This window comes from Ceratosolen solmsi, unplaced genomic scaffold (assembly GCF_000503995.2).
Source record: "Ceratosolen solmsi marchali unplaced genomic scaffold, CerSol_1.0 scaffold10, whole genome shotgun sequence".
NCBI classification, from domain to species: domain Eukaryota; kingdom Metazoa; phylum Arthropoda; class Insecta; order Hymenoptera; family Agaonidae; genus Ceratosolen; species Ceratosolen solmsi.
The window spans coordinates 23,693,004-23,718,767 of NW_011948412.1; the positions used below are offsets into that span (position 1 = coordinate 23,693,004).

General features: G+C 25.6%; 4 protein-coding genes across 6 annotated transcripts; 2 read left to right on the forward strand and 2 right to left on the reverse strand.

Annotated features, from left to right (window-relative positions):
- The first annotated feature begins 184 nt into the window (after positions 1–184).
- On the forward strand, positions 185–3,931 carry LOC105362766 (innexin inx2-like). 2 transcript variants are annotated; one of them, XM_011500263.1, is made up of 6 exons: positions 185–586; positions 1,276–1,427; positions 2,172–2,414; positions 2,859–3,154; positions 3,465–3,705; positions 3,827–3,931. In XM_011500263.1, exons 1-5 carry the CDS (start codon positions 403–405, stop codon positions 3,673–3,675), a joined length of 1,086 nt encoding a protein of 361 aa, XP_011498565.1. In that variant the 5' UTR covers positions 185–402; the 3' UTR covers positions 3,676–3,705; positions 3,827–3,931. The 2 variants fall into 2 exon arrangements, with proteins under 2 accessions (XP_011498565.1, XP_011498557.1); XM_011500255.1 differs by having other exon boundaries at positions 3,465–3,931.
- LOC105362749 (uncharacterized) lies at positions 3,602–19,585 on the reverse strand. 2 transcript variants are annotated; one of them, XM_011500248.1, is made up of 6 exons: positions 19,138–19,585; positions 15,616–16,294; positions 14,759–14,867; positions 14,353–14,684; positions 14,130–14,195; positions 3,602–3,676 (listed from the first exon to the last, which is right to left on the reverse strand). In XM_011500248.1, the coding sequence occupies exons 1-6, from the start codon at positions 19,309–19,311 to the stop codon at positions 3,654–3,656; spliced, it is 1,383 nt and encodes a 460-aa protein (XP_011498550.1). In that variant the 5' UTR covers positions 19,312–19,585; the 3' UTR covers positions 3,602–3,653. The 2 variants fall into 2 exon arrangements, with proteins under 2 accessions (XP_011498550.1, XP_011498542.1); XM_011500240.1 differs by lacking the exon at positions 3,602–3,676 and having other exon boundaries at positions 13,726–14,195.
- Positions 19,586–20,199: 614 nt separating this feature from the next.
- Positions 20,200–21,069, reverse strand: MED4 (mediator complex subunit 4). The gene has a single exon (XM_011500275.1). It carries the CDS (start codon positions 21,014–21,016, stop codon positions 20,255–20,257), a length of 762 nt encoding a protein of 253 aa, XP_011498577.1. The 5' UTR covers positions 21,017–21,069; the 3' UTR covers positions 20,200–20,254.
- A 257-nt stretch (positions 21,070–21,326) lies between these two features.
- On the forward strand, positions 21,327–25,185 carry LOC105362792 (UBX domain-containing protein 7). The gene is made up of 7 exons (XM_011500287.1): positions 21,327–21,606; positions 22,062–22,322; positions 23,007–23,284; positions 23,346–23,615; positions 23,894–23,963; positions 24,041–24,273; positions 24,876–25,185. Exons 1-7 carry the CDS (start codon positions 21,567–21,569, stop codon positions 25,032–25,034), a joined length of 1,311 nt encoding a protein of 436 aa, XP_011498589.1. The 5' UTR covers positions 21,327–21,566; the 3' UTR covers positions 25,035–25,185.
- The last annotated feature ends 579 nt before the right edge of the window (positions 25,186–25,764 follow it).

Sequence of the window (25,764 nt, forward strand, 5' to 3'; positions counted from 1 at the left end):
TTTTTATCATTATTTAATTTCAATACGAATCTGGCTCTCAGTATCGTCACATATATTTGTAAATATAATGTCAAAATTAACATATTCATCTAATAAAAAAAAGAGTTACCTCAGCAAATACGAAAGGTGGTTTCAAAATTTGTAGAACAAACGAGAGAACAAACAAAAAGAAAATCAAGCAAAGGGGTGTAAAATCTAAAAGGAAAAAATTTAATTCGGTAACAGTTTATTAGCTGACCACCAGAGCATGTCAATGGCGCTGTCATCGGTTGATTCCTCGTCGCTGTCAATTGTTAGCAAAGGGGACCGACACAAAAGTGGCTCAAGAAGATAAACAACCGTGAATATTAGTGGTCCAAGCTTGACGAGGCGACAAAACCAAAAAAATAGTGTCGATAAAGGATGCTGGAACTTTTCGCGCCTGTAAAAGAGTTGCTGTGCGTAGAGCCACTGCGCATCGACAATCTCGTGTTCCGGTTGCATTCGCGGCTCACCGTACTTCTACTGAGCGTTTGTGCGATCCTCGTCACTGCTAAGCAGCTCGTCGGCGAGCCAATATCCTGTGTCACTGACTCCGACGGATTCGGTGAGACCGACCATCAGTTTGCTCAAGCTTCTGATTATGTTGTAATAATCTTAATGGTTCATTCAATTACAAAGTTATCTATGAACGATAATATTCCTACGATATTTTTCTATGTAATATTTTTCTAATGTATGATAATTTTTAGCTTATTTGCTAAATAATAAATTTAACTATAACAATTTATACCACTCATACTTAAAAAAGGTTGTAACAATTTAATAGAATATATTAAATTTGTGTTATTACGCTTGCAGCTATTGCACTTAATTTCGAATATCATGAAAATATATAACATTTGATGTACTTATATAAGTATTCAATCATTTATTAGAAGCTTTTTTTCTCTTCATTTGAATATTGAAATAGTTTTTTATTTTAAGGTCTCTTTAACCTTTTAATGGGTTAATAATGTTGAGTACAACGAATTCTTATTAGCCCCGATATTTATATCCTATTATTTTTAAACAAATATATTGAAACTGTAACTGTAAAATACAATTTCCAAAACTGTTTTAAATGGAAAATTTTATTTTACGAAAATACTTCTTGAGAATTGTTCAGGTTAGAATTATCTTATTTATATACAATTTTAAAGTAATTCTTGTTTTGCATTGTTGATACTTGATTATTATATTTTTCGGACAGAAATAACGGGAGTTATACTATATAACTTGAAATATAATTAATAGAATCAGAACCAGTGAATGCATATTGCTGGATTTACAGTACATTTACTGTGAAAAGACATCTACGAGGGATTCCTGGTCGAGAAGTGGCAGCTCCAGGAGTCGGCCAAGCGTTGGATAAAGATGAAATTCTTCACCATCGGTATTATCAATGGGTTCGTGTATGATTTTAATTACATTTCGGATATTTTTACAGATTATTATAAATTGTTTTTGAGTTCGTGATAAAACGATAGGAAATTAAATATAAAAAAGCTTACATAATTTGTGCGTGAAAAATAGTAAATTTTCACTACTAAGGCATCGGAAGTGGTTTGAATATTTGAGGGGATCAATGTATTCTGAACTAATGCATATATTTGTAATTAAAATTAATTTTTTTTCTTTCATGGATTTCAAGAGTAAGCTATAAAATGTTCAGACTACTATTTATGCATTTTTGAAAAATTTTCTAGTCTTTGTTATTTATCATTATTAATTTTAATAATACCTGTAAATAAATATGAAACAAAACAAGATATTAATTGTAAGAACAATGAAGTAATTAATATGTATTGTTTTCTCATTTATTGCTATTAGCAAATAATTTTACAAACACAATCATTTAATTTATGACCCGGATATACTTCTTTAGGTGAATAACAAAATAAAATATACAGAAGAGAACTGTATCTTATCATAAATATAAGAAATGCAATTTCTACAATATGTAAAATATTCGTAAGATACTCTGAATACTATATATATAACCCGATTGGTTATTTATCAAAAAATACAATAATCATCGTCTTTGATTTTCTCAATTCGAAAATTTCATTTAACGTCACGAAATTATAATTCTTTTTATAAATATGAATGATACAATTGAATAAAGATATTAAATATAAAATTGCGCGTAGGTTTGCATCGTATTGGCATTGCAAGCAACAACCTTCTATGCGCCTCGAGCTCTTTGGCAGGTATGGGAGGGTGGTATCGTCAGCTACCTGGCGCAAGATCTCGCCTCACCGTTCGCTCGAGACACCTGGACGAATGAACACCGAAGTCGACTTCTAAGTTACTTCTCTGATAGCCTTACACGTGGCCATAATATATACGCCCTCAGGTTCTTCGCTTGTGAGATCCTTAATTTTTTCAACTCGGTGAGCACATTTGTTCTATTACTTTTATCCTGCTTATTTCGTTGAACCGTCCTTTAAGATAATACGAGGTCACTTTTTATACACTAGACTCTACTAACAATTATTTTTTCTTACAATATAAACTTAGTCATCTATTTTTTTTTTAAACTCCTTTAGCTACATTCGAATCATGAAGTAAATAGTTTTTAAGTATTTCTACATTTCGATTATAACATGATACACTTTTGTATTACTTATGTAATACATTTTACTTTGTGTAGTACCGTATTTCGTGTTATTTTTATATTGGAAAAACTTCTTTCAACTTGAACTGAAAACGAAACTATAAACAACAAAAAACATCGAGCTCATTATATATATTATATACGACATATGCACATTATATACGACATAATGTTCAACAATTATGAGTCTATGATGATAAATCGAGCGGCGCATCAATAGTTGAGCCAGATGTACTTGTTGAATCTGCTGCTGGAAGGTCAATTTTCGCGTTATGGGCCTGCGGTAATGGGTTTGACCTCGGAGACGAAACCGTTCGAGCGGGTCGACCCGATGGCACGACTTTTTCCAAAACTTACCAAGTGTACGATTCATACATTCGGACCCGGTGGCTCCAGCCAAACCCATGATGCCCTTTGTGTCCTGCCACTCAACGTCGTCAATGAGAAAATCTTTGTGCTACTTTGGTTTTGGCTCGTATTCCTCGCTGGAGCCGGTGCCCTCGCCCTCATTTATAGGTAGCGTAAAAATTTCTGAATACATGTTAGGTCTATACACGACTCCTCTTATCACTTATATTATAAAAGGAAATGTAACATTAATAAGAAAAATATTCTAATAATTATTAAAAAATGGTTTGTTACGTTATGTTATTCTATTACTCCTTAAAGTGTTAATAGAAATATATATTTTCTCAAGCAAATGAGCGTTAATTTTTTTTATAACATTGCACACTGATTTCGATTTATCATATAAAATTGATTATATTGGTAAAATAATATTAAAAAAAACATATACTATATAAAAATAATCGGCGAACGATTTCAGACTGATGGTGTTGACGCAGCCGTGGGCACGTATAATCCTTGTTCGCGCGAGCATTCCGGGCTTGTCGCGGATGACGGCCGAGCGTCTGGTGCGCAACCTGGGCTTCGGCGACTGGTTCCTATTACGACAATTGACTAAGAATGCCAACCCTCTTGTGCTTCGACAGCTGATACATGACCTCACCGACGATTACCCCAAAGTGGACGTCTGAGCTGAACAATGAACATACATAGTAAACAGGGTGCGATTTTTTGTTAAGTTCATTATTATTGTGAAAGGTTTACTAAAATGGATAGATTGTTTGTTAAACAGAGGTTATGACCTTTTTATTCGAAAGTACATCTCTTACTTTTAATGCTTAGATTAATTAAATTTGGCAGTCCAATGAGAGGAGACAAGTTGATCAAATATCATAATTGTTACGTGCACTCATCAAATTATCGCCTGGAAATAGATTTAGTTCCATAGTAACTGAAACTTTTAAATTTCATTTAAAAATTTATGTATAAGTATTATATATTGTTTTTATTACTGAATAATAATTGTTATTTATTATAAGTCAGTATGCATATTCGATGAACCGAAATAATGTACAAGAGTCAAGCTTAACTATAATGAATAAGTGATTTAATAAATTATTTTGTTACATTAAATTAATACTTCTATATCATTTGTAATTTCTATAACATATCAAACCATTCATTTTTATTGATTATAGAGCACGTATAAGAATACGTTAAAAAGAAAAGTTTGATAAAGCATATAATTCCTATTTTTAAAAATATATATTGTTTTAAACCTAACAGGAAACTAAAATAAGTTAGTGATAATTATTTATTAAAATTATCGTTATGATTGACAATCTATATTTTGTTTTTGCTTCATGAAACAATCAATTTTTTATACACTTTCTTCAAAATTGCACAATAAAGTTTAACGACTAACCATATAAAATTTTGAAAAATTAAAATATTTTTTACCTTTCTTAAAATATTATATTTTAAAATAATATTCTTAAATTATTATATTTGCAGATTTCATAATTTATTAAGAATAGTTTAAGCACTTTAAACAAAGCAGCGACTTGAATAATAATGTGTTAAGTCTTTCATCGTTTATTCATTATCTTTGAATATTATTAATGTTAAGAGTCAATCTTTTATAAAAACAAATCACTTAAATGATTTCCATTAATGAACTTATCTTATAATTTCACTCAATTATACAATTAATTCATGTTCTATTATTTGACAATAATATTTATAATAAGAGTCTTAATTGTATCTGATATTCTTCAGCATAATTAATCATATTGATAGTTATTATGGATTTTTAATATTTAAAATTATTAAAATCTAAAAGCAGAAATTCAATTGAAAAATTTTGCTATAAAATTTTTTTGATAATGAAAAGATCATTACTCAAATAAAAAGTTATTTAAAGATATTATTCTTTCAAAATTTTTATTGTGAATATTTTTATAAATTAAAAAATTTGAATTTAGAATATTTTGTCCAAAAAAAAATTATGAAAATAGTATTGTGATACATTGTTTTATACTGGATCACCGAATGAAAACATAAACGAGAAGGATTAATGAATGCAGAGAGCGCATTTCGTAAACAAAACCTTTAATACAATTATTAATATAAAAATATTATGACAATCACATAATTTAAGGTTTAGTACTAATAAAAAAAAAAATATATATATATATATATATAATTTAATTGTTTAATTATCAATTTGAAAGAAATTATTTTCCAAAACAATAAATAGAGAATAATAGAAAAACTTCAGGAAATTAATAAATTCAATAATATCTAATAATTAAATAAAAAAATTTATAATATATTAAATAAGTGTTTACTACTTTTAAAATTATATTTACTTAAAATGATCATAACAATTGTTTACGCCTTAAAATTATACGTCATCTAATTCTAGAGTTTAATTCTTATAAAAAATAAAAAAGTAGATTATATAAATTTAGCAAATGTCTTTTTTCTAATTACATATATCATAATAATTTTTTTCAGGATTAAATAAATAAAAATAGTTTATAGACAAAAAGTAAGAAGATACTATTTATTTTGTAATATAAAAAGTAAATTTAATAATTTTATGCTCAATAATTATAGATATTATTGGTGACTTAACAACTTTTACCATTATTCGATTTATTTGTATGCAAAATTTATGATCTACTGTGAATTTTCGAAACAATTTTTATCAAAATATAAGTACTACAATTTTCAATATACTTATTTTAATCTAATGTACATCAGTAATGATTCGCTTACATTATGTATTTATAAAACTACACAGTAATCGTTACTACGTTTAGGAGATTCGTTCGAGTACTTACTTATATACTTATAAATGTACCATTTCCATCTTTTTACAATAAATACTGTTAAGGAAGTGTTATGAAAAAAATTAGATCTATGTTATACTTTGTGTCTGTTGGTATAAAGGCACTCCAAGTTACTTTTATTTGCGCTGAAATTTGATCACAACTAATATAATTTCTCTTATTTATGATTTTCTAATGCACGGTATTTCTCTAAATATATGTGTTTTATCACAAGAGAACAGATAATTCTTATTAAAATGAAATGCAATTTAATACAAATATTATCACAAGTACTACCTACTTAAGAGAATACTAACATAGTTAGTTGTCATTTTAATGAATATTAATTATTCATACCCTTTAATGAAAATACTTATTAAACATTTTATAATTAATTTGCATTAACAACTTTTCAGAACCAATTACTTGTGTTTGTAAAATAAATATATACTCTTGATGTGAAATTATTATAAATTATTTCTATTATATAATTATAATAACTAATTTTTGTTATTAAAATAGAAAAAGCATTTTCTAATTTTCTAAAGATACAATAATTTTTTAAATCATATTACTACAAACTTCATTTTATAATATTTCTCATAAAGACATATTTTCAATATATTTTATTTATATTTTCTATGTATTCATCCATAGTATAAGTAATGTGAATGATTAAATTGAGCGTTAGTTAGAATGCAGTTATCATCGTTATTATCATCATTAGTAAATGTACTTCTCTTCAGTAATAAGAGCATGATCATTCGATCCTTAATTTTAGAAATGTTCTTAAACAAAAAATGCTGTGATCTACGTAAAATCATTATTTAAAATCTAATATTTTATAAAATTTCAAGCAATTATTTTAGCGATTTTATAATTCTAATATGTGATTGGATTTATAAAATGCATTAGGAATACGAATTTAAATGAAATTGTTAAAATATTTGTTTAAAATTTTTTCATATCTTCCAATAGATTATTGCTTTTCAATGATCAACTGATTTTCGCTGTTCGTTTTTTTCAGTATTAGAATGAATTATCACGGTTTTCTTACTCAGCCTAGTATACATTCATCCAAATCATTTTCCATATTTTGCCAAAGATTAAATTAATAAATGCCATAAACTTTAACAACGTTCACGAATTATCTGTATACATATTATAAATAATTATAACATAACAAACTATTAATAATTTTTAAACGAAATGTTACTAATATTATGGTTAAAGAAATGTTTTTTTGTAATCTATAAGTAAAAGAACTTAAAAATATTATTATTACCTTTTTTACGATAAATTTAATAGATGATTAAATTTACTCTTTAAATTAATTTTTAAAGCAATATTAATTTATAAAGATAATATTTAACTTTAAAGTTCAGGAAACCGATAAAAATAACACTTAAATTGATGCCAACAGGGTGACCAGTTATTTATCTATAAAGATTTTGAACGGATATTATAATTTATTAGATAAATAATTTTCAGTTCGCCAAAACAAACCGAGCAGCATAATAATAATTAACTTGTGTAAATTGTTTTTTAAACAAAGTGAGTATGCAATAAAAAAAAACAAGGAAGTCCTATAGTACGAAAATATATTGAGAATTACTAAAAACTAAGCAGCTAACAAAAAATTCATTATCAAAATTTTGAGAAATCTTGCTTTATGTATTAAAATTATTTAATAACACTTTTTTAACCATATTACAAGGTTATTTAATGTAACTTTTAATACTGTCAATAATTAAGATTGAATTTTTTAATTAATTAATTTTAATGTTAGCATCTAATGATCTTGGAGAAATAAAAATAACATTCTAGTTTATTATAAAGTTCTGCTTTATACTTGATTTTATAATTATATCTTACAAAACATAATCTTATAAAGTATTTTTACATTAGACATTCTAATTTTAAATGAAAATAGCAAAATATTATCTTTGTTCACGATAGAGCAAATCATATTATTAAAGCTATCAACTTCAAATGAGTAATGTATATCATTTATTGATATTTGTAATTTTAATTTTCGACCATTATAAAAATAAATGAAAAAATTATGAAAAAAATTAGTGTTCAAGTAAATAATCTGAAATTACTGTGATTGATCAATAACGTTTATCATTCAATTATTCACAATAAAAGCATAAAGACAAGTGGTTATTATGAATTTTATATACATTTTTTTTGTTAAACGGATGGACATAGACAATTTTTACAATGCAAATTTTGTACCCATTACATTACAGTACATGATAAAATATATATAATTGTGATTAATTAGTTCTCTATGATATAAAAATATCAATGAAAATTGAAGATAAATTTTGTAGGGATGAACTATTATAGCTTTTATCTGAATCTGAAAGAAATCTATAAAAAATAATCAAGTCAGAAATTTCATGGACTGTGAAATATATTGAAATATAAGTACTTAATAATTTACTGAATATATCGATACAAAATACTCTAAAATCTATATACATCCATATATAGTGACAGTAGATGCAATATGCACAAACGTGAAACAAATACAATTCAATTATGCAGTTACGCTTTTCGTCCATAATTAATAAGTCATCAGGGAATCAATGTTAAATATAATTTTTACGTACCATACTCTTCGTCTTTATTATACAAACAAATTATTAAAGATGTTTTATGTTTTAGGATAATTGATGAAAACGCGAATATTGGCACACGTTTAATAAAACTATACATATAGTAGTAATAATACAAACTAACATCAGACACAAAATCTACAAAATTTCAATTTAATAACAAATTAGGTTACTTAAATAAGTTTTTTTTTAAGTGTATATTATGTGATATAGACAAATCTAATATATATGTATATAATGACAATATATAAAATATAATACGATAGCAATTTTTGATACATTATTAAAATATATTATATTGATTATAAAAAAACTAATTGTTATAAAATAACGATATATGATTGTATAATATTTTCAATAAATATCTGTATAGCACAATTGAAGGCTATTGTAAGAAAAAAGTTTTTATAAACAATTGATTGGCCATTTATTACAACTTGTGACGAGTTTAAATGTTATATTTATTAATATTTTGATTAATTAGGAAATAATTTACTGTATTTTAGTTTGTTCTATTTAATATGATATCGTGATATTAAAAAAAAAATTAATTATATTTATTGCTTGTAAAGGCTATTATTTAGAAATGTTATGATTTTTTTCAAATTAACTTTTTCAAAAATTAAGTAGTACTTAGTATTACAGTAGCAATTTAAGGTAATAATTATGAAATTTTCGAAATATAATATAAAATAATTTATCAGAAATAATAGTTATATTCTATCATATTAAACGAATTATCAATTATTATTGCATTTTAATAAGTAGTGATATTGTATTACGAGAGTGAGAAAAAAAATTATTCGTAGTAAAATATTGTTAGTTCTTTTATGCGGTTGAAGAAAAAGAAAGCTGGAAATGCACCGTCTTTGTTACACTATTAGCGCTGTATTAGCTTGCTTAATTAACAATTTGCTAAAACGGATTATACACGTTTCTTATCCACCAGCTGTTGCAAGGATAGCCTGAAAAAGGCGAAAGAATCAACTCTATGAAGTATTGTGATGCAATTCTCTTCGCGTAAGACAATTTTATCTTGCATAAAAATTGCTGTTTTATGGAAGCTCATACTGTTGATGAATTAACTCAAAAGTTTGTAAGATAATAAAATCTTACAAAGTGCACAAAGTTGATGATCTTGCAAAACTGGGAGTAAAGAAATCAAGGATAGAAAACAAAAGCTTGATTTTCTTGAATATCAATATTCATATTTAATATTTACCAGCTTGCAAGATATAGTTCAGATTATAATTGTTTTTGATTTTTTTTTATATATATTATATTTGAAGATTATCGTTAACGATAAGCCATAGAATATATAATTTTGCGTATTATTGTATGAATACAAACTACCCTGAGCACATTTTTAAATGAAATATCTACAAAAAAAACATTTTTTATTACAAAGATGATATACGTAATTACAATAAATTTCTAGTTCCTTAATATAGTTAACTTAACCAGTAGCTTAATATAGCTTACTTTGTACAACATGAAAATGCAATAAGACAACTTTTATTGGATCAATCTGCACAATTCCGGTAACAAAAAGTTAATAGTTTGATACTATTATTATTGAAAATCGCAATTAATACAAATAATGCATTTCTTATTTCATTAATTGAGAAAAATTAGAGGTACGAATGGTAAATTGACTCAACTGAACACATTTGCCGTTAGTTCTAATTTCAGATGAGAAAATCCATTACAGAATTTTTTAGATTACGGTGATTTAGTACTTTTTCATTCTAAGAAAAGAGTAAATTTTATTTAAATTAGGTTAAATTAACTGAAGTTGAAATAACGTGGATTTTAACTACATTACAAATTAACAGCACGAGCAACTTCTATCACGAAGAGTTGTAGAATTTAATTTAACTGAGAATCATGAATATTAAAAGTTATTTTATGTGATGCTGATTTCTTAGAACTATTAAAAATTTCATTCGTACATATACGACTATTGAAAAGCGAACATTACGTGGGTTTCTGAATAATCTCAATGATACATTGAAGTTAGAAAATTATACATATATTTATGGAAATTATAAACCAAGAATTAATTCTGCTACAATTTCTAAATAGTTGATATATCATAAGAACATAAATAAAGGCGTGAAAGAGTTAACAGTTACTGAAACTGACTCCAAATAGTTAGTTACTTACTCTAATTAGTTAATTATTTATCAAAAAAGACATATAAGAAAATTAACTAAAGTATAACCAAAATTAAAAATTATACCAATTTGATAGAACCATCTAAAATAAACTGTAAACTGTTCGTCGATTTTAAAATATGATTCATCTAAAAATTCTAATACTTTACCAATAAACTTATTTAACATTTAAAACTGTATTTAGAAAATTAAAGTGACATTGATACAGATTAATCATATGAATAATTCTATTATATCATTGAAAAGTAGCAATACCAAATTCTCATGATAAGTAACTACCTTAAATAAAATATATAATTCATTCATTATATTTACATAAAAAAAAATACAATAGAAATTTCAATGAAGTGACTTCATAATTTCAAGCGATTAATTTATTAATATGGATATTTTCAAGTCAACATATGTATGTTTGGTTAAAATTACAATTTAAATTTTATTTGAGTCGATATATTTTAAGTAGATGTAGGAGTGGATTTGAAAATTTATTCGTTACCTAGGTATAATCTTTGAAAATATTGGAGTATTTATATAATAATGATTATATACGAGGACCTTTCTCACATCTTTATTAGATTTACATCTAATAATCTAATAAATGTACATTAATGTTTTAAAAGTTCACACATACTTTAAATGAACCTTGAAAAATAATGATCAATTCGGACTTATTATCCAGACTTATCCAGAAAATAAAAATCTGGATGGTATTGTTTACCAGACATTATCAATTTCTAAATTATTTTATAATTAATTATTATAATTTTATAATTAATTATTGTATAATTAATCTTCATATCAACTTATCTAAGAAATTTAAAAATATTTCATATATTTATTAAATTTTTATGATTATTCATTATAATGGCAGATCTAGAAATAGTACAGAGATTTGTAAGTAAGAAACAAATCAAGCTCCTACAGGATCTATAAGGACGATATTTAGATTTACGTATAATAAATTTTTTTATAGAAAAAATAATACATCAGGAGATATCACTATTACAAATTATCTAAAACCCGATTATGACCAACTCATGACTAGTGAATCTTGATCTGTAGCTACAGAAATTTGTTCTTGAATCTTTATTAAAATAACTTGATAAAGTGAATTAATAAATAAAGATAAGCTTATTTTAGGCATTTTTAATAATGGGAAAAAATTAATATACGTTAAATTATTAACTAAATAATGAAAATAATAAGTTCCTTATTCAGTATAAGTAAATATAACTAATATTTCTGATCATTTTAGAATTAAGTATTTTGCTAATTCTTCCTAATTTCTGCAGGAATGTACAAAAGTATGACACCATATTAACAAAATGAAAGAAACTTATATTTTCCAAAAAACATATATATATATATATATATGTGTGTGTCTGTATATGTGTGTGTGTGTGTGTTCAGTAAAATCAATGTCCATTTCTTATCAAAAAGTGATGTCAATAGCTGCTACTGAAGTCTTCAATTCTATTAGGAACATAAAAAAAGTAAATATAAGAAAATTAATAGTGACAAACATTTCCGCAGTTATATCGAGGCATGAAATCTAATTAAATTTAGACTATCATCACATAATAGACAGGCGGAAAACCTGAAGATAGTATAATCGCCACTATGAGACATCTTCGAAGACCAAAAAAAGGATGTAGTAGTTAGGTTTCAAATTTATTGTATTTTTTTTAGATTATACGAGGTAAAGTGCACCCGGTTAAATAACTACTACATGATAAAGAAGCTTAACATCGAAGAGTCACATGCCCAAACAATAATATTACGAAGTAAGGGATTTAATTGGTTAACCAATTATTCATATTAAAATAGTAAGACAAATTATAAGTACTATTATACACTTATTATTTACTAAAATGTGAAACAACTTTTAATTATTAATTATAATAAATCGTAATGTACATAAATAAGAAAAATAAACAAGATCTATCATTTTATAATAGTATGAAATTAAAAATTAAAGGGGTATTCATAAGTGAAAAATTAAAAAAATCTTTGTATTTTCCAATTACTTATAATTATAAACCTTAAAAATATATATTTAAATTATATGTATAATATAGAGTATAATTCGTAAAATTACTTTAGCTATGAATTTGTAAATATTGAGATCCTTGTACAAAGTAAATACCTTGCATAGTGTAGGCTTTGGTTATTTATTTTAAGTGACTGATATACTAAGTATAAAAATATCAATAAATAAAAATGTTTCTTGCAACGGATTGGCACTAACTTTACTTATTAGAACCAAGTTATATTACTTTAAACAGTCTTAAATATATATTTTTAACCTAAGTATAATGAAATTATGATTTTTGTTTTATAAATTATTAAAAAATCATAAGTAGTACTGTATTGGCTTATGAACACTTCATTCTAATAATTTGATGAAAAACTTATATTTATAACATTTAGATAATAAACTAAAGTAAAAAATAATATTGTTATATATTGTAATATAAATATATTTTTAATTACTTAACTTGTTAAGTTATTTACGTTCATTACGTTATATTCTAATGAAAATGAAATTCTGAGTAATTTCGAAGTTTATTATCTAATTCTAAAAGTCGCATATTATTTTAATTACTCAGTCATTGGTCACCCTGTATATGATTTATCATAGAAAAATCTATTAATTTTATTGAAAATCACAATTATGTGATTTTTAAACATGATTTGTAATCTACATGTTTTTATTACATATATTCATAAAAATAATTTGAAATTCAATATTTTACTTAAATGGCGTTTCCTTCATTCTATTATTAGTTTTAAAATATTATTAGTTAATTTTTTTTGCCTGAATCAATATTCTTCGTAATGCTTAATATATTTATTTATGGACCGGTGTATAAATAAAAAATTTCTTACTGTCGCATTTCCGCTTTTAATTTTATATTTAAACTTTCCCTTTAATTTAAAAATGCATATTAACATCTTATGTATTTCTTAGTAAATAAAGGCATTAAACATTAAAACAGTTATAAAATTATCTAACGACCTTAACTCAAAATAAAAAACAAAATTCAATTGAGACTTAGCCGACCAAAAACATACTGTATCAAAATTGTAATTTCTAAAAATTTTAAAAGAACTCTTTATTAAAACGCTTGTAATAATCTCGGGCCATAAAAAATTTTCTCCGTAATTCAAAAATCATTTTCCATCATTACTAATCGATCCTTTCCAGCTATGAATTCTTCACGAACTTCTCATGGCAGTATCTGTTTGTAAAGCGTAGAGGGATCGATAAGGTTGAAACAGTTAACGGGCACGAGGGAAGTAAGGGGCAGGGTAAAGTTGTGCATTCGGGAATCCAAGCGACCAGTTGCTTCGTTAAGCCATCCGCATTCGACTGTTACCCTCTCAAATGCGTAAACGATGCCGATTGCCCGTGCTTCCTCTCCTATCAGAATCTTTTCGCAAGGACTCTGGAACTGTTTTTGTTCCGAACGCATAATATGAGCACCACGAATCGTCAATGTACCTTGGCTCTGAGACTTTTTTGCATCCCAGGTTACGTCATAGCCTACGAACGAGCCGCCCTCTTTACCTGAAAAATATACGAGATTTTTAAAGATATTTTTCAATTTATCTCACGGTAATTATGGTTATCGTAGATGATTACTATATTATATCTAATTGCTATTGAACCCGAAAAAAAATGATTATATGATGATTAAATACACCATGAGACATACTGAACTTACCTAAGTACAAAGTATTTTTATATGAGGCTAAGCATTTGACACCACAGAACTCACTGGAATCGAAGGGATGATCGACCTTGATCCAAGAGTTTGAACTAGGATTGAACATATAGATATTGGATACACAGAGGGCAACGATCCCGTTTATCACACATGCGGGCGGCACATCGGTGAATGTCTCTGGGATGTCGGGCGCATTAATCCACAAACCGGTGTTTAAATTCAAAATTTCGACGGAAGAGAGCTTGAGACGATATCGGCCAACACCACCGATAAGTATCAATTTATTCTCGACTAGTGCCACTGCCATATGCCTACGTGCCTTTCGTAGCCTGGGAACAGATATATGATTTTATGCAATTACCAATATTAGCATGACATTTAGTATGCTAATTGTTCACATTACCTTGCCAAATAATACCATTTCTTCGAAATCAGACAGTATCGCCAAACATTCATGTTGAATTTGCAAGATCCCAATCGTATTTCACCACCAATTTTGTAAATACTAAAACCTAAATACAATTTCTTAATTATATTTTTGTACATAATGTTTAAACTTAATATGACTAAAAATTGATTAAAACATTGATCTGAACTCACTGTTATAATAAATATGATAAATATAACATATTTAACTACAAAATCATTATTGATTTGCAATTCAGTTATTGTTGAAAAATAAATTTCATTAAAAATTATTTATATTTTTCTTATATTAATATTTTATTTTACCATGTTTCAAAATTTGAGAATGAAAAGAGTTTATTTATTGTTTATATAATTTATCATCAGTTTGTAATTCGGAAAATTGAATGTGTTTATTTCTTTTGTGTAGTTTTTATTGTTGAACAAAAACTTATGTAATTTATATATATATTATATATATATATATATATCGTAATGAAGCAACATAATAAATAAATTCTGCTAGAACTCAATATATAAAATTGAAAAACCATTTATTACTGAAATATTTTGTTTTATGAAATATAATAAAACTCTTTAAAACAATTAAAGAGTAATTAAAATCTAACAACATAATTAATTTATTTGTAAGATTATTATAACTGGCAAATAGTTAAATGTTTGAAAAACATAAATCTAATTTTTAAAAAATAGCCATTTGAAATATTTAAGTAAAATAACATTAATATTGTGATAATTACGATTTAATGCTAATATAATAAGTTCATTTTTACAGAATTTTTAGATTTTACAGAAAAATGATTCTGCATACAATAAATTAAGTAAAATCATTACCACGTCCAACAACTCCCATTCCAGCCAAATCTTTACCAGGCTCCTCCATTCTCCAAATTTCAATAAGTTCTCCAAATTTCGCAGGAACTTTCTGCTGATACGCATAAACTACACGTGTATTATAATCCTCATTATTTTCCGACTTGACGGTCTCGGCAAAAAAACAGTGCATTAATGATTGTTTTCTCTCTGGACTATGTAATGTTTCTGCCAGCTTTATTAGTTGTAGCTTCATTTGTATATCTCCTTCCACGCATGAGGTCTCTTTTTTCAGTCTTTCATTTATCATGTATGTTAAATAATCTATAGAAGATTTAACGTTAACATTGCGCACCAGCTGCAGAAAATCGATACTGGAAATAATGAGCAATTCATCGATTGGTATCTCCATAAATCTTTCGAGGCAAGCTGAATAAGTTACGTCTATAAGCGTGGACAGGCTTAACTCTCGCGACAATTTCCAGATGTCCAAAAGGAGTTCGGGCTTTAACCAATGTTGAATGATTATGTCACTTAACTCAAGACTCAAATCTTCAACTGTATAAATAATACTAAGTTCGAGTAATTGCTTGAGATAATCAAAGCTATCAGAAAGGAATTTCTGTAGCGATATTTTGATTTGATGTGATTCGTTGGGACGTACACGAGGAGGATCTTCTTCTATCCAATCACAAAAATCCTTAAATCAATAAATTCTTAATAAATTAATAACTACTAATGATTTATATAAAATATATAATCGGCATATCGCATATATCGAACCTAATTTATTATAATAAATTTATTATAATAATTTAATAAATTAAATGTCGAATAAAATTTGTATAATTTCAATGTACAAACAAACTTTCTTTAAATATTTTATCGGTGTAATAGTTAAAAGTACATTTATATATATATATATATATATTTGCTGATTTACATATCATTCGTTTACAAATATCTATAACGACTATAATCTGATAAAAAATGTCGTTTTATTGTTTAATATCTACGAATTTCAGAAAACCAGTGTGCGACTAGGTAATAAGTTACGATAATGAGAAGAGACAAAGTAAATTTTACTTGCAACCTCACAAAATACGAAATTTGTATTGCTGCGAGATGTGTTGTTATAATCGCTTTATTGTGTCGAATATCTAGAAGAGCGTGATAAGAACTGAAGATATATACTATCGTTGTATGTACTGCGACAAAATAAGAGAGTGAGATGGAAAAGAGGGTAGAAGGTCCATGGAGGATTGTGTACATTATATATAGTGTGAGATCTACCAAGGGTCATCTATTGAAACGATACACTTGGAAAATACATTGATATAAGAAATACAAAAATCTGAATAGTAACACGAGGAACCGAAATAAATATTAAAATAATTGCCAAATTACTATTTACGTTCGAATGCGAAATCATCATTTTTTATTTTATACAGATGAAATAAATACTATGAAATTAAAATAGTAATTTTCAAAAACCTACACTTATATACTTTTATTTCGTAACGTAAATATCATATATTAAATATATTTAATTATAAATTAATAATTACAGATTATCTAACAAAAAATCTAAAAAAATTAAGTTTAAATTTCATTTATTATGGAAATAAATTTAGAATTAATTTCATTATATTTAATCTTCGTAGAATAAAATTGTACCAAACTTATATTAAATTAAAGATATTTATTGTAATAATATGTTCAATTTATTCAAGATGTTTATTTTCTAAGAATAAGTTAGTTTTATTTATTATTTTTTCTTTAATTAATGACCGATCTTTAGTTTTTTTATCTTATTCATTTTTATTTCTCTCATACACTCATATTCTCCAATTCACTTGATCTTTTCTATATTCCGTCTTTATGCATACGTGTATATTCTTTTTCTCTCCTTCCTTCACTACCGCTCATTTTATCCCAGTCGTACTGAATACTTTTATGTAGTCTTGTTTGTCTATAGTATGATAAAGTCAAATAAATCAGGTCATAATAAGTATGAAAAACTAGATTTAATTGATACGTATTTTTATAACAATTTACAATGAAACATCTTTCATAATATAATTAATAATTAAGAAAAAATTATAATGAATAAATAAGAAACAAATAATAGTGCTAAGTTGTTTTTGCCAATGCTAAAGTACTGCTAACAGTTTTTTCATACTAATGAATTTATATTAAAACGAATGGCGCAAATCCTTATTTTATAAGTTGTCAGTTCCACTAAATTACATTTATGAGCTATAATGTTATAGACTAAGTCAAGTTTACTTGAGTAAAATAAATAAATTTACACTATATGCTTCATTTGTTAAGTGATCTCGTTGTCATTATGAAAACTATATCATTTTCTTATTTGGCACCAATCTCATCGCCATTTAGACTAATTAAACAATTTTATCTCAGTTGAAATTATCAGAAAAAAGATTCAATTGACAGAACAAATCAAATTTGTCACAAAATGTTCCAAAAATGCTGATTTGATTTATGAATCTCTTTTCAAATGAATAATATTAACAACAACTTACGCAATTTTGTTAATAAATAATTTTCTAGACGAATAAAAAATACTGCAATTGCCACTTCGAAGAAGTTTAATTGTTTAGAAGTTTAATCTATATTATCAAAAAGTACTCGATGAAAATAAATTACTTTGTTATGAACATGAAATATTATTATAAAATACTTTCTCGTTATTATTTTATACATTCAATTACAAAAATTAGTTAAATAAAGCAATTTTATTTTATTTTTAAATATTTTCTTTAGTATAGTAATATATTAAATATAATTCTAAACAAATCATATTATAAATAAATAAAATTGTATTTAATATGAAAATAGTAGAAATTTACGTAAAAATTATGAACATGATCATTCTAATGTCAAAGTTGTCAGGTTTTTAAAAAAAAATTTTATAATTATCGCAAATATCAAATTTGAAACTTGTATTTGTAATGAGTAATTATAATACCCAATTGGTATAGCTATATGAAATTATTTAAAAACGAATTATTCAAATATTTTAAAAAATATACAAATTTAATAGATTTATAGTGTTTTATATAAATTAGTATTATAAATTGCAAAAAATTGACACAAAGTGTACAAAATTCTAATTAAATTGCTACATATGAAATATGTAATTAATTTTAAATCACATGCTTTCTTTTTTTAAATAAACTAATATTACACATTATTTTTACAATGATTATGTGAAGTAATCCATCAAAAAAGGTGTATACAAATTTATTTGCTTAGTGCCTAATACAACAGGTATCATTACATTATTATATTTTACAGCAAAACAACTGAAGTGTACGATAGTATATCGCAGTATGCAAGAATGAATACATTTTACCATGATTATATTGACTCAAAGAGAAACTAAGATCGTCACATGATCAAAAACAAAAACTTAGACGTGACCTTTTACATACATTTAAAAATCATAATGAAATATAAAAATAGCGGTGATAAAGATTTGGCAAACATTTTTAGATTAAATAAATGTTTATTTATTACCTGTAAAACCGAGGGCGCGACTTTGTAATTGACCGCTTGTTCATTATCCTTGGAGTCACTGAAGTTATGATTAAATAACGACTCGAAATAGCGACTTCTCTCAATAATTCTTTTCTTGTCGACGTGAAAACGAATATCTCCTAGGATTAGCGTTATCCTCGCCGTGTCCGTCATCTTTCCTCCCCTGACTTCTTTAATCCCCCACCCCCCTGTTTTTGCTCTAACACGCTTAGACTCTTTCTTTCTTCTGAATTTCAGACAATTATCGTGTATTATCTGGAATACTACGCCTCACATCTTCATTCTAAAGTTTATAATTTTTTCGTATACAGCCATAAAGGAACAGCTCAACAAACCGACAAGTAATAACAACACTTGTGCGAAACTTCAGAAATTCAGCATAGACGTGCATATAAACAAAAATATGCGGCTTCTTTGCAGCAAGAAGCTGCTGCTGCCTTTGGCTCCGGTTTTGCACGCGCCTGCGCTTAACTAAGATTAGGTTAGACAAATAATTTGAATTGCCTAAAAAAAGTGGGGATCAAAACTCCTGTAAGGAAAGATATCTTTTTTATTGTATAAAACGCTCCTTTTTATTTTTTATCAACTACTTTAAGCATAAATATATATATATAACTCTATTAAATTATATATACCTGTGTTTGTGTGAATTATAAAATATGTAACATTCATATTTAAAAATACAACATTTAAAACCACCACCGTAAATTTAATATTTTATTTATTGTTTCTACTATTCCAAATATATTAATTCAAACAATAATCTGACATACTAAAACAATATGAAAAATATATTGACAAATCTATCCAATAATAAATAATTGAGAGTTTACCATAAAACCTACAAAATATATTGTTTATAAAAGTAGTTTGCATATTTATAAAATTATTGTTACTAAGTACTTTGGACTTTAAAAAAAAAAACAAATTCGTATTTAAATTACCTTACTAAAATAGTTACTATAAAATAAATCACTTAAAATTTTAATTATTTATAAAAATATTAACATCACTATTGGTATAAATAAAAAATACATCACATTGAAAAAAAATTATGCTTTATTACATAGAAAATACAAAAAAAATTTGACTTTATTTATTGTGAATCACTTGATGAGCTGCTTGATGAATCAGTTGACATAACTTCTACATCTTCAGATTCTTGTTTATGAGTATTAATTGGTACAGTTCCTTGACCAGCTACAGACATATGAATTTCACCTGATGGATGCCAGGCAAAATGAGTAGCATGAGCAGCAAGAGGTTCAGTGGTGGGTCCTGTTCTATGTAAATCAGAAGAAATATTAGAATGAGTTCCAACCATTTGACCATTTAATGGGAGATCGCTTAAGCGCCCAAGACATCCTAGCCTCATTTCTATGTCTGTTGGATAAGGTCTTCTAGGATCACCCTGCTGCCAGGTAAGAGGAGCACATATAGCATTTGATGCACTAATTCTATGAGCAAATTTAATAAGTTCTTCGGATGACACAGGTCTTTTATTTGCTCTTGCAATGGATTGAAGTTTCTGTTTAGCCTGATAAATAGCTGTTGCTAAAATCTGCTCTGCTTCCTTAAGCTGTCGTTGTAGTTGTTGAATGTCTTGATCTTGGCGATCAACTTCATCTTTGAGAGCTTCCATTCTTAAATTTATTTTTGCTTGTTCATCAGCTTTAATTAAAATTGTTTTGAGTTCATTGTCTTTACTTATTAAAAGTTCAATGAGATGTGTATGTTCAGCAGTAGATAGTTTTAAATGCTTTTGAGCAATTATATTTTCAATTAATTCTTTGGCTATTATTTCAATGTCATCAACAACAGATAATAAAACTTCGCAAGTACTTCTATTTATTGACATTTTGTATTCTTATTTTTAGCTAAAGATGTATATTATTTAAAATTTTAATGAATATATATCTGAAAATAATATGAAACTAATTATTAGAATTATTCTTTACTTGTACATATGGTTAATTAATTATTTAATCGGATAAGTTTATTTTAAAATTTTTAATCGATAATTAATTAAAATTTAGTAATAACGTTAAAAATTTGCAATAAGTAAAGAAGAAATTACAACGTACTTTTTACTATAAGTAGAGTGGTAATGATGCACTATGCGTATACGAAAGTTTTAGAATAAACTGTAAACAAATAAGATAAAAGATACCGAGAATAAAAACTAACCTTATCTGACAGTTTTTCCACGCAGATGCCAAAATTTACCTAATAGAAAAAAGAGAAAAGTGAGACAACAAGAACAGGATATTTTCTTTCCTTCTTGCATACGTGCTTTTATAATATATTTATGTGTGTGTGATTATATGTGTATGTTTAGTAGCGTCGTGCGATCCTGAGAAAAATCGTCCCGAAGGTGACGAACTCGGGATTAATAGATACATGTGATAATGGATCGCGAGCTCATCGAAAAGTTTATCGAAGTCACAGGCAAGTTACTTCAAACATATCATGTAAATTTTATTTACCAAACTATAAATTTGGTTGAGGTTATGTTTATAATACATTTTATAAATACGCTTTATTAATTTCCGATCTAAATTTAAGAATGCTTCTGATAATATTTAAAAATGGAATTAATATAAACGTTTTGGTCTACCATTTTCTTTATACTTTCGTTATTCTTATCTCATTTTTCAGTTATAATTATTTCGTATATTGATATAAATATATTTGATACATATATATTTCTAATTTTTTTTTATTGCAAGTAATTTGCTGTGTTATTAACTTTTCTTCCAAACTTTTAACAAATCATTTTGTATTAGAGATCAATTTCAATCCTTGTGAATAGCAATTGATATAATCATTTTAAAATACTTATTTTTTGATATTCATATATTATTTTTTAAATTAAAAGTTTAAAAATTGTTTCTGATTAATAGGTGAAGGTGAAGAAATAGCTGCCCAATACTTGGCTCTTGCAGATGGCAATTTAGAGTCCGCTATAAGTCTTTTATTCGAAGCTGGAAGTTCTGCACCAAGTGCAGAACAAAGATCAATTGTAAATGTTGAAGATGAACCAGAAGTTCGAGCACCAATTCTACCAACTCAGGAAGTTCTTGTTCCACCTGATGTCACTTGCTCGTTTCCAAGGGCTTCTAATAATATATTTGACCGATTTAGAGATTTTGCAGTTGAAACAAGTATAGATAATACTTTTATATAACTAAATTTTTATTTATTTATAATTATTTTCATTCAAAATAACATATTATTTAATTGATTACAAAATATATAAATATAATTTCAGTGAAATTTTTGTATCTAAAATAATATGCATTCGTAGTTATAGAAGATATACATTTATAATAAAATATTCACTATTAAGTATATATTATCCTAAAAGCTGTAAACATTTTATAAAAAATTTCATATAAAATTTTTCTTTTCAATATTTTAATATAAGTATTATGAATCAATATATTTACATTAATTCTTATGAGTTACATGCTTGTATACATGTGCATTCTATATAAATTTTGGAAACTGAATTCAACACAAATTTGTGAATATATCATATATGAATTCTATAATTTTAATTATACAGATATTAAACTTTATAATAATTTTGATTAAATAACATTCTAATTAATCAAAACTTATCCAAATTTATTTGAAATGATTAATGAAATTTAAATATATATTTTATTACTTTTTGTCTTAAAAAATATTATATTAATCATAAAAGTTAAAATATATAAAAATATTGAAAATAAATATAATTTTATTTTACATTAGTTTTAAAAATAAAGTAGAAATACGTTATATATAAAAATTATAAAAATTTTTTTAGTATATATATTCTTACAATAATTTTTAATTTACAGGAAGACAAGAAGAAGAAATGACACAAAGAGCATCTGGTGCTAGAAAATCATCTCAACGTAATAAGTCAAAACGTTTGGAAGATTTATTTAGACCACCCTGTGATATACTATTTCTAGGTACATTTAACGAAGCTAGAGAGCATGCTAAAAGTATCAATCGCTGGTTACTTGTTAATGTACAAAATCAACAAGAATTTGCTTGTCAAATATTAAATCGAGATGTTTGGCCAAATCAACAAATACGAGAAATTATAAATGATCATTTTGTTTTATGGCAGGTTTGTAGTTATATATCTATTGATTAAAGTTGTATAATATTAAGCAAAATTTTTCATACAGGTTTTATCAAATTCTGTTGATGGAAAACGTTATATTGACTTTTATAATGTTTCTGGCTATCCATATTTAGCTATCATTGATCCTAGAACTGGGGAATGCATGAGATCATACAATCACATAACAGTTGATAGTTTAGTTTTTGGTTTAAATGATATGCTTAGTACGCACGCATCTCCTGAAAATGTTGAATCTACACCTAGTAAAAAAAAATCTGATCCTTCAGAGTCAACTTTTGTAGAAAATCTACAAAGTGATGCCATCTCTAATTCGGTAATAAAAAAAGAATAGATAAATGAAGTTTTTCAGAAATATTAATTTAAATTATTTAATTTTATATTTTGTATTTTATTGATTAATTAATTCAAGACTAATAAGACTTATTTTTTAATCACAAATATTTGCAAAAACAAAAAGTATTTGAATTATTTTATGTGTAATTATTAAATTTGTTCTTGTAGTTATTAAACAATAGATTTGAATATTTGGAACTAAACTATTTATTTACAATAAATAATAAAATAGCTATTTGTATTAATTACATTTTACAGAATATACCTTCAAATACAAAAAGATCACGAGCACTAGACAAAAATGCAGGAGCTAGTAGTTCGAACTCAGGTAATTTGTGGAAATTACTTTCTAATAAAAATTGTTATAATAAATGTTGCAATCATTTTTCAATTTGTTAATAATAGATTATAGAGACATTAAACCCAGTACAAGTATCATAAGTACAATAAACAGCACATCTAATTTTATTAGTAAAAGGTCTCGAATAGATGAAATGGGTTCAAAAGAGCAAGAAATGCAGAAAAATAATGAATTAAAGACTCCAGTAGATGTTAATGCTCCAGTTATAAAACTTTGTCTTCGTTATCCGAATGGAGCTAAAGAAACTATATCTACTTCATCCCACGATACAGTGGCGGTAAGCTTATTGATAACAATTTCTATGTTAAAACTATATATAAACATAAAAAGATAGCCATATTTATTTAATAATATTTAAATAATATATTTAATAAAATTATAAATTTTCTATTTAACCACATTGAAATACTATTACTATTCAACTTCAACACTATAGTGATGCATTAAATTATTTTGTTGTTACTAGTTACTAATATAATAATAAACTAATAAAAACTAATAAATCTAGAAAGAAAAATATATATTGTAATAAAATATAAAATTAATAATTTTTTATTTAGTAGTTTAATTAATTATTTTAATATTCAAGTCATATTTAACCATCACAATTATTATCATAAAAATTAAAATATATGAATTTTTTATAGTCCCTTTTTATAGTTAAATTGATAGAATTTCGTCTTTATGATATGACTTAGGAAATACTAAATAATTGATAAATCTAAAATCATTTGATTCATAATAATACACATTAAAAATATATAACATAATATTCATACTATATAAATATATTATTTATACATTTTCATTTTCTTTTTATAACTTCAATTAAAGTAACTTATCAATCAATTGATCACTCATAAAATATTATACTTACAGGATTTTATTAAAAGAATGGAAGATTCGGGTTATGGTTCATCAGAATTTACATACCTTATACAATTTCCAAAAATGAATATTGGTGAACTCTCTATGAATTTGCGATTATCAGAGACTATTCTCTATCCTTCCAACACAGTATTTATAACAAAAATTTAGTTGAAAATCTAACTATTTCAAGATCGACATAATGGAAATATAAAATATCAACGAAATAAAGACTTGAGGTGTATTGAATTGTAGTGTGTGCCGAACTTCCGTTTGATTCTTATTGATATTTACAAAATTCAATTAAATTAACAATATAAAATGAAATTATGAAATAAAAATCATTCAGAATTTATGTATGTAAAACAAGTTACAATTCTTTATAATATACAAACATTAGGATAAATAAAAACAGTTTTACTTGTATAATTGTGAGTACAATATTTTGAAATATTTAATATTAAAAGTTTTGTATTAATGCATTAAAAAATAAAACAAAAATGTAAAAAGTCAATTTCTGATTTCTGAATGATTTTTTTGTACCTATTTCCCTTGTGATTAAAAAGAGTCAATAGTGATTGTACATAAATGAATTTTCGAATTTATGTTCTCCATGCTCCAAACGGCACTGCCAATTCAAACTAATCATTATTTTATTTCTTCCTGTTAACATACTATTCAATGCATAATATAACAATAGATTATTTATTTTATAAAATTATTGCTTAAAAATCAAACAAAAGGTTCTGACTAGATACTCAAGAAATTACAGTAACACAAAACATTCGACATGAATACTTTTAATGAATAATGCTTTAATGAAAAATCATGATTTGAAATGTAAATGACAATTTAAGTAATTATAAGAAATTAATTTTTGTATTGTATATGATTTTAGAAA

What these genes read in the sequence shown, in the direction of transcription:
- LOC105362766 (XM_011500255.1), top strand. Translation starts at nt 403, where the DNA reads ATGCTGGAACTTTTCGCGCCTGTAAAAGAGTTGCTGTGCGTAGAGCCA. An exon ending in ACCATCGGTATTATCAATGG is followed by an intron (nt 1,428 to 2,171) that starts GTTCGTGTATGA and finishes AATTGCGCGTAG; the next exon opens with GTTTGCATCGTATTGGCATT. An exon ending in TCCTTAATTTTTTCAACTCG is followed by an intron (nt 2,415 to 2,858) that starts GTGAGCACATTT and finishes GCGCATCAATAG; the next exon opens with TTGAGCCAGATGTACTTGTT.
- LOC105362749 (XM_011500240.1), bottom strand. Translation starts at nt 19,311, where the DNA reads ATGACGGACACGGCGAGGATAACGCTAATCCTAGGAGATATTCGTTTT. An exon ending in TCGCGCCCTCGGTTTTACAG is followed by an intron (nt 16,295 to 19,137) that starts GTAATAAATAAA and finishes TATTGATTTAAG; the next exon opens with GATTTTTGTGATTGGATAGA. An exon ending in AAATGGTATTATTTGGCAAG is followed by an intron (nt 14,685 to 14,758) that starts GTAATGTGAACA and finishes ATCTGTTCCCAG; the next exon opens with GCTACGAAAGGCACGTAGGC.
- MED4 (XM_011500275.1), bottom strand. Translation starts at nt 21,016, where the DNA reads ATGTCAATAAATAGAAGTACTTGCGAAGTTTTATTATCTGTTGTTGAT.
- LOC105362792 (XM_011500287.1), top strand. Translation starts at nt 21,567, where the DNA reads ATGGATCGCGAGCTCATCGAAAAGTTTATCGAAGTCACAG. An exon ending in AAAGTTTATCGAAGTCACAG is followed by an intron (nt 21,607 to 22,061) that starts GCAAGTTACTTC and finishes TCTGATTAATAG; the next exon opens with GTGAAGGTGAAGAAATAGCT. An exon ending in GTGATGCCATCTCTAATTCG is followed by an intron (nt 23,616 to 23,893) that starts GTAATAAAAAAA and finishes TACATTTTACAG; the next exon opens with AATATACCTTCAAATACAAA.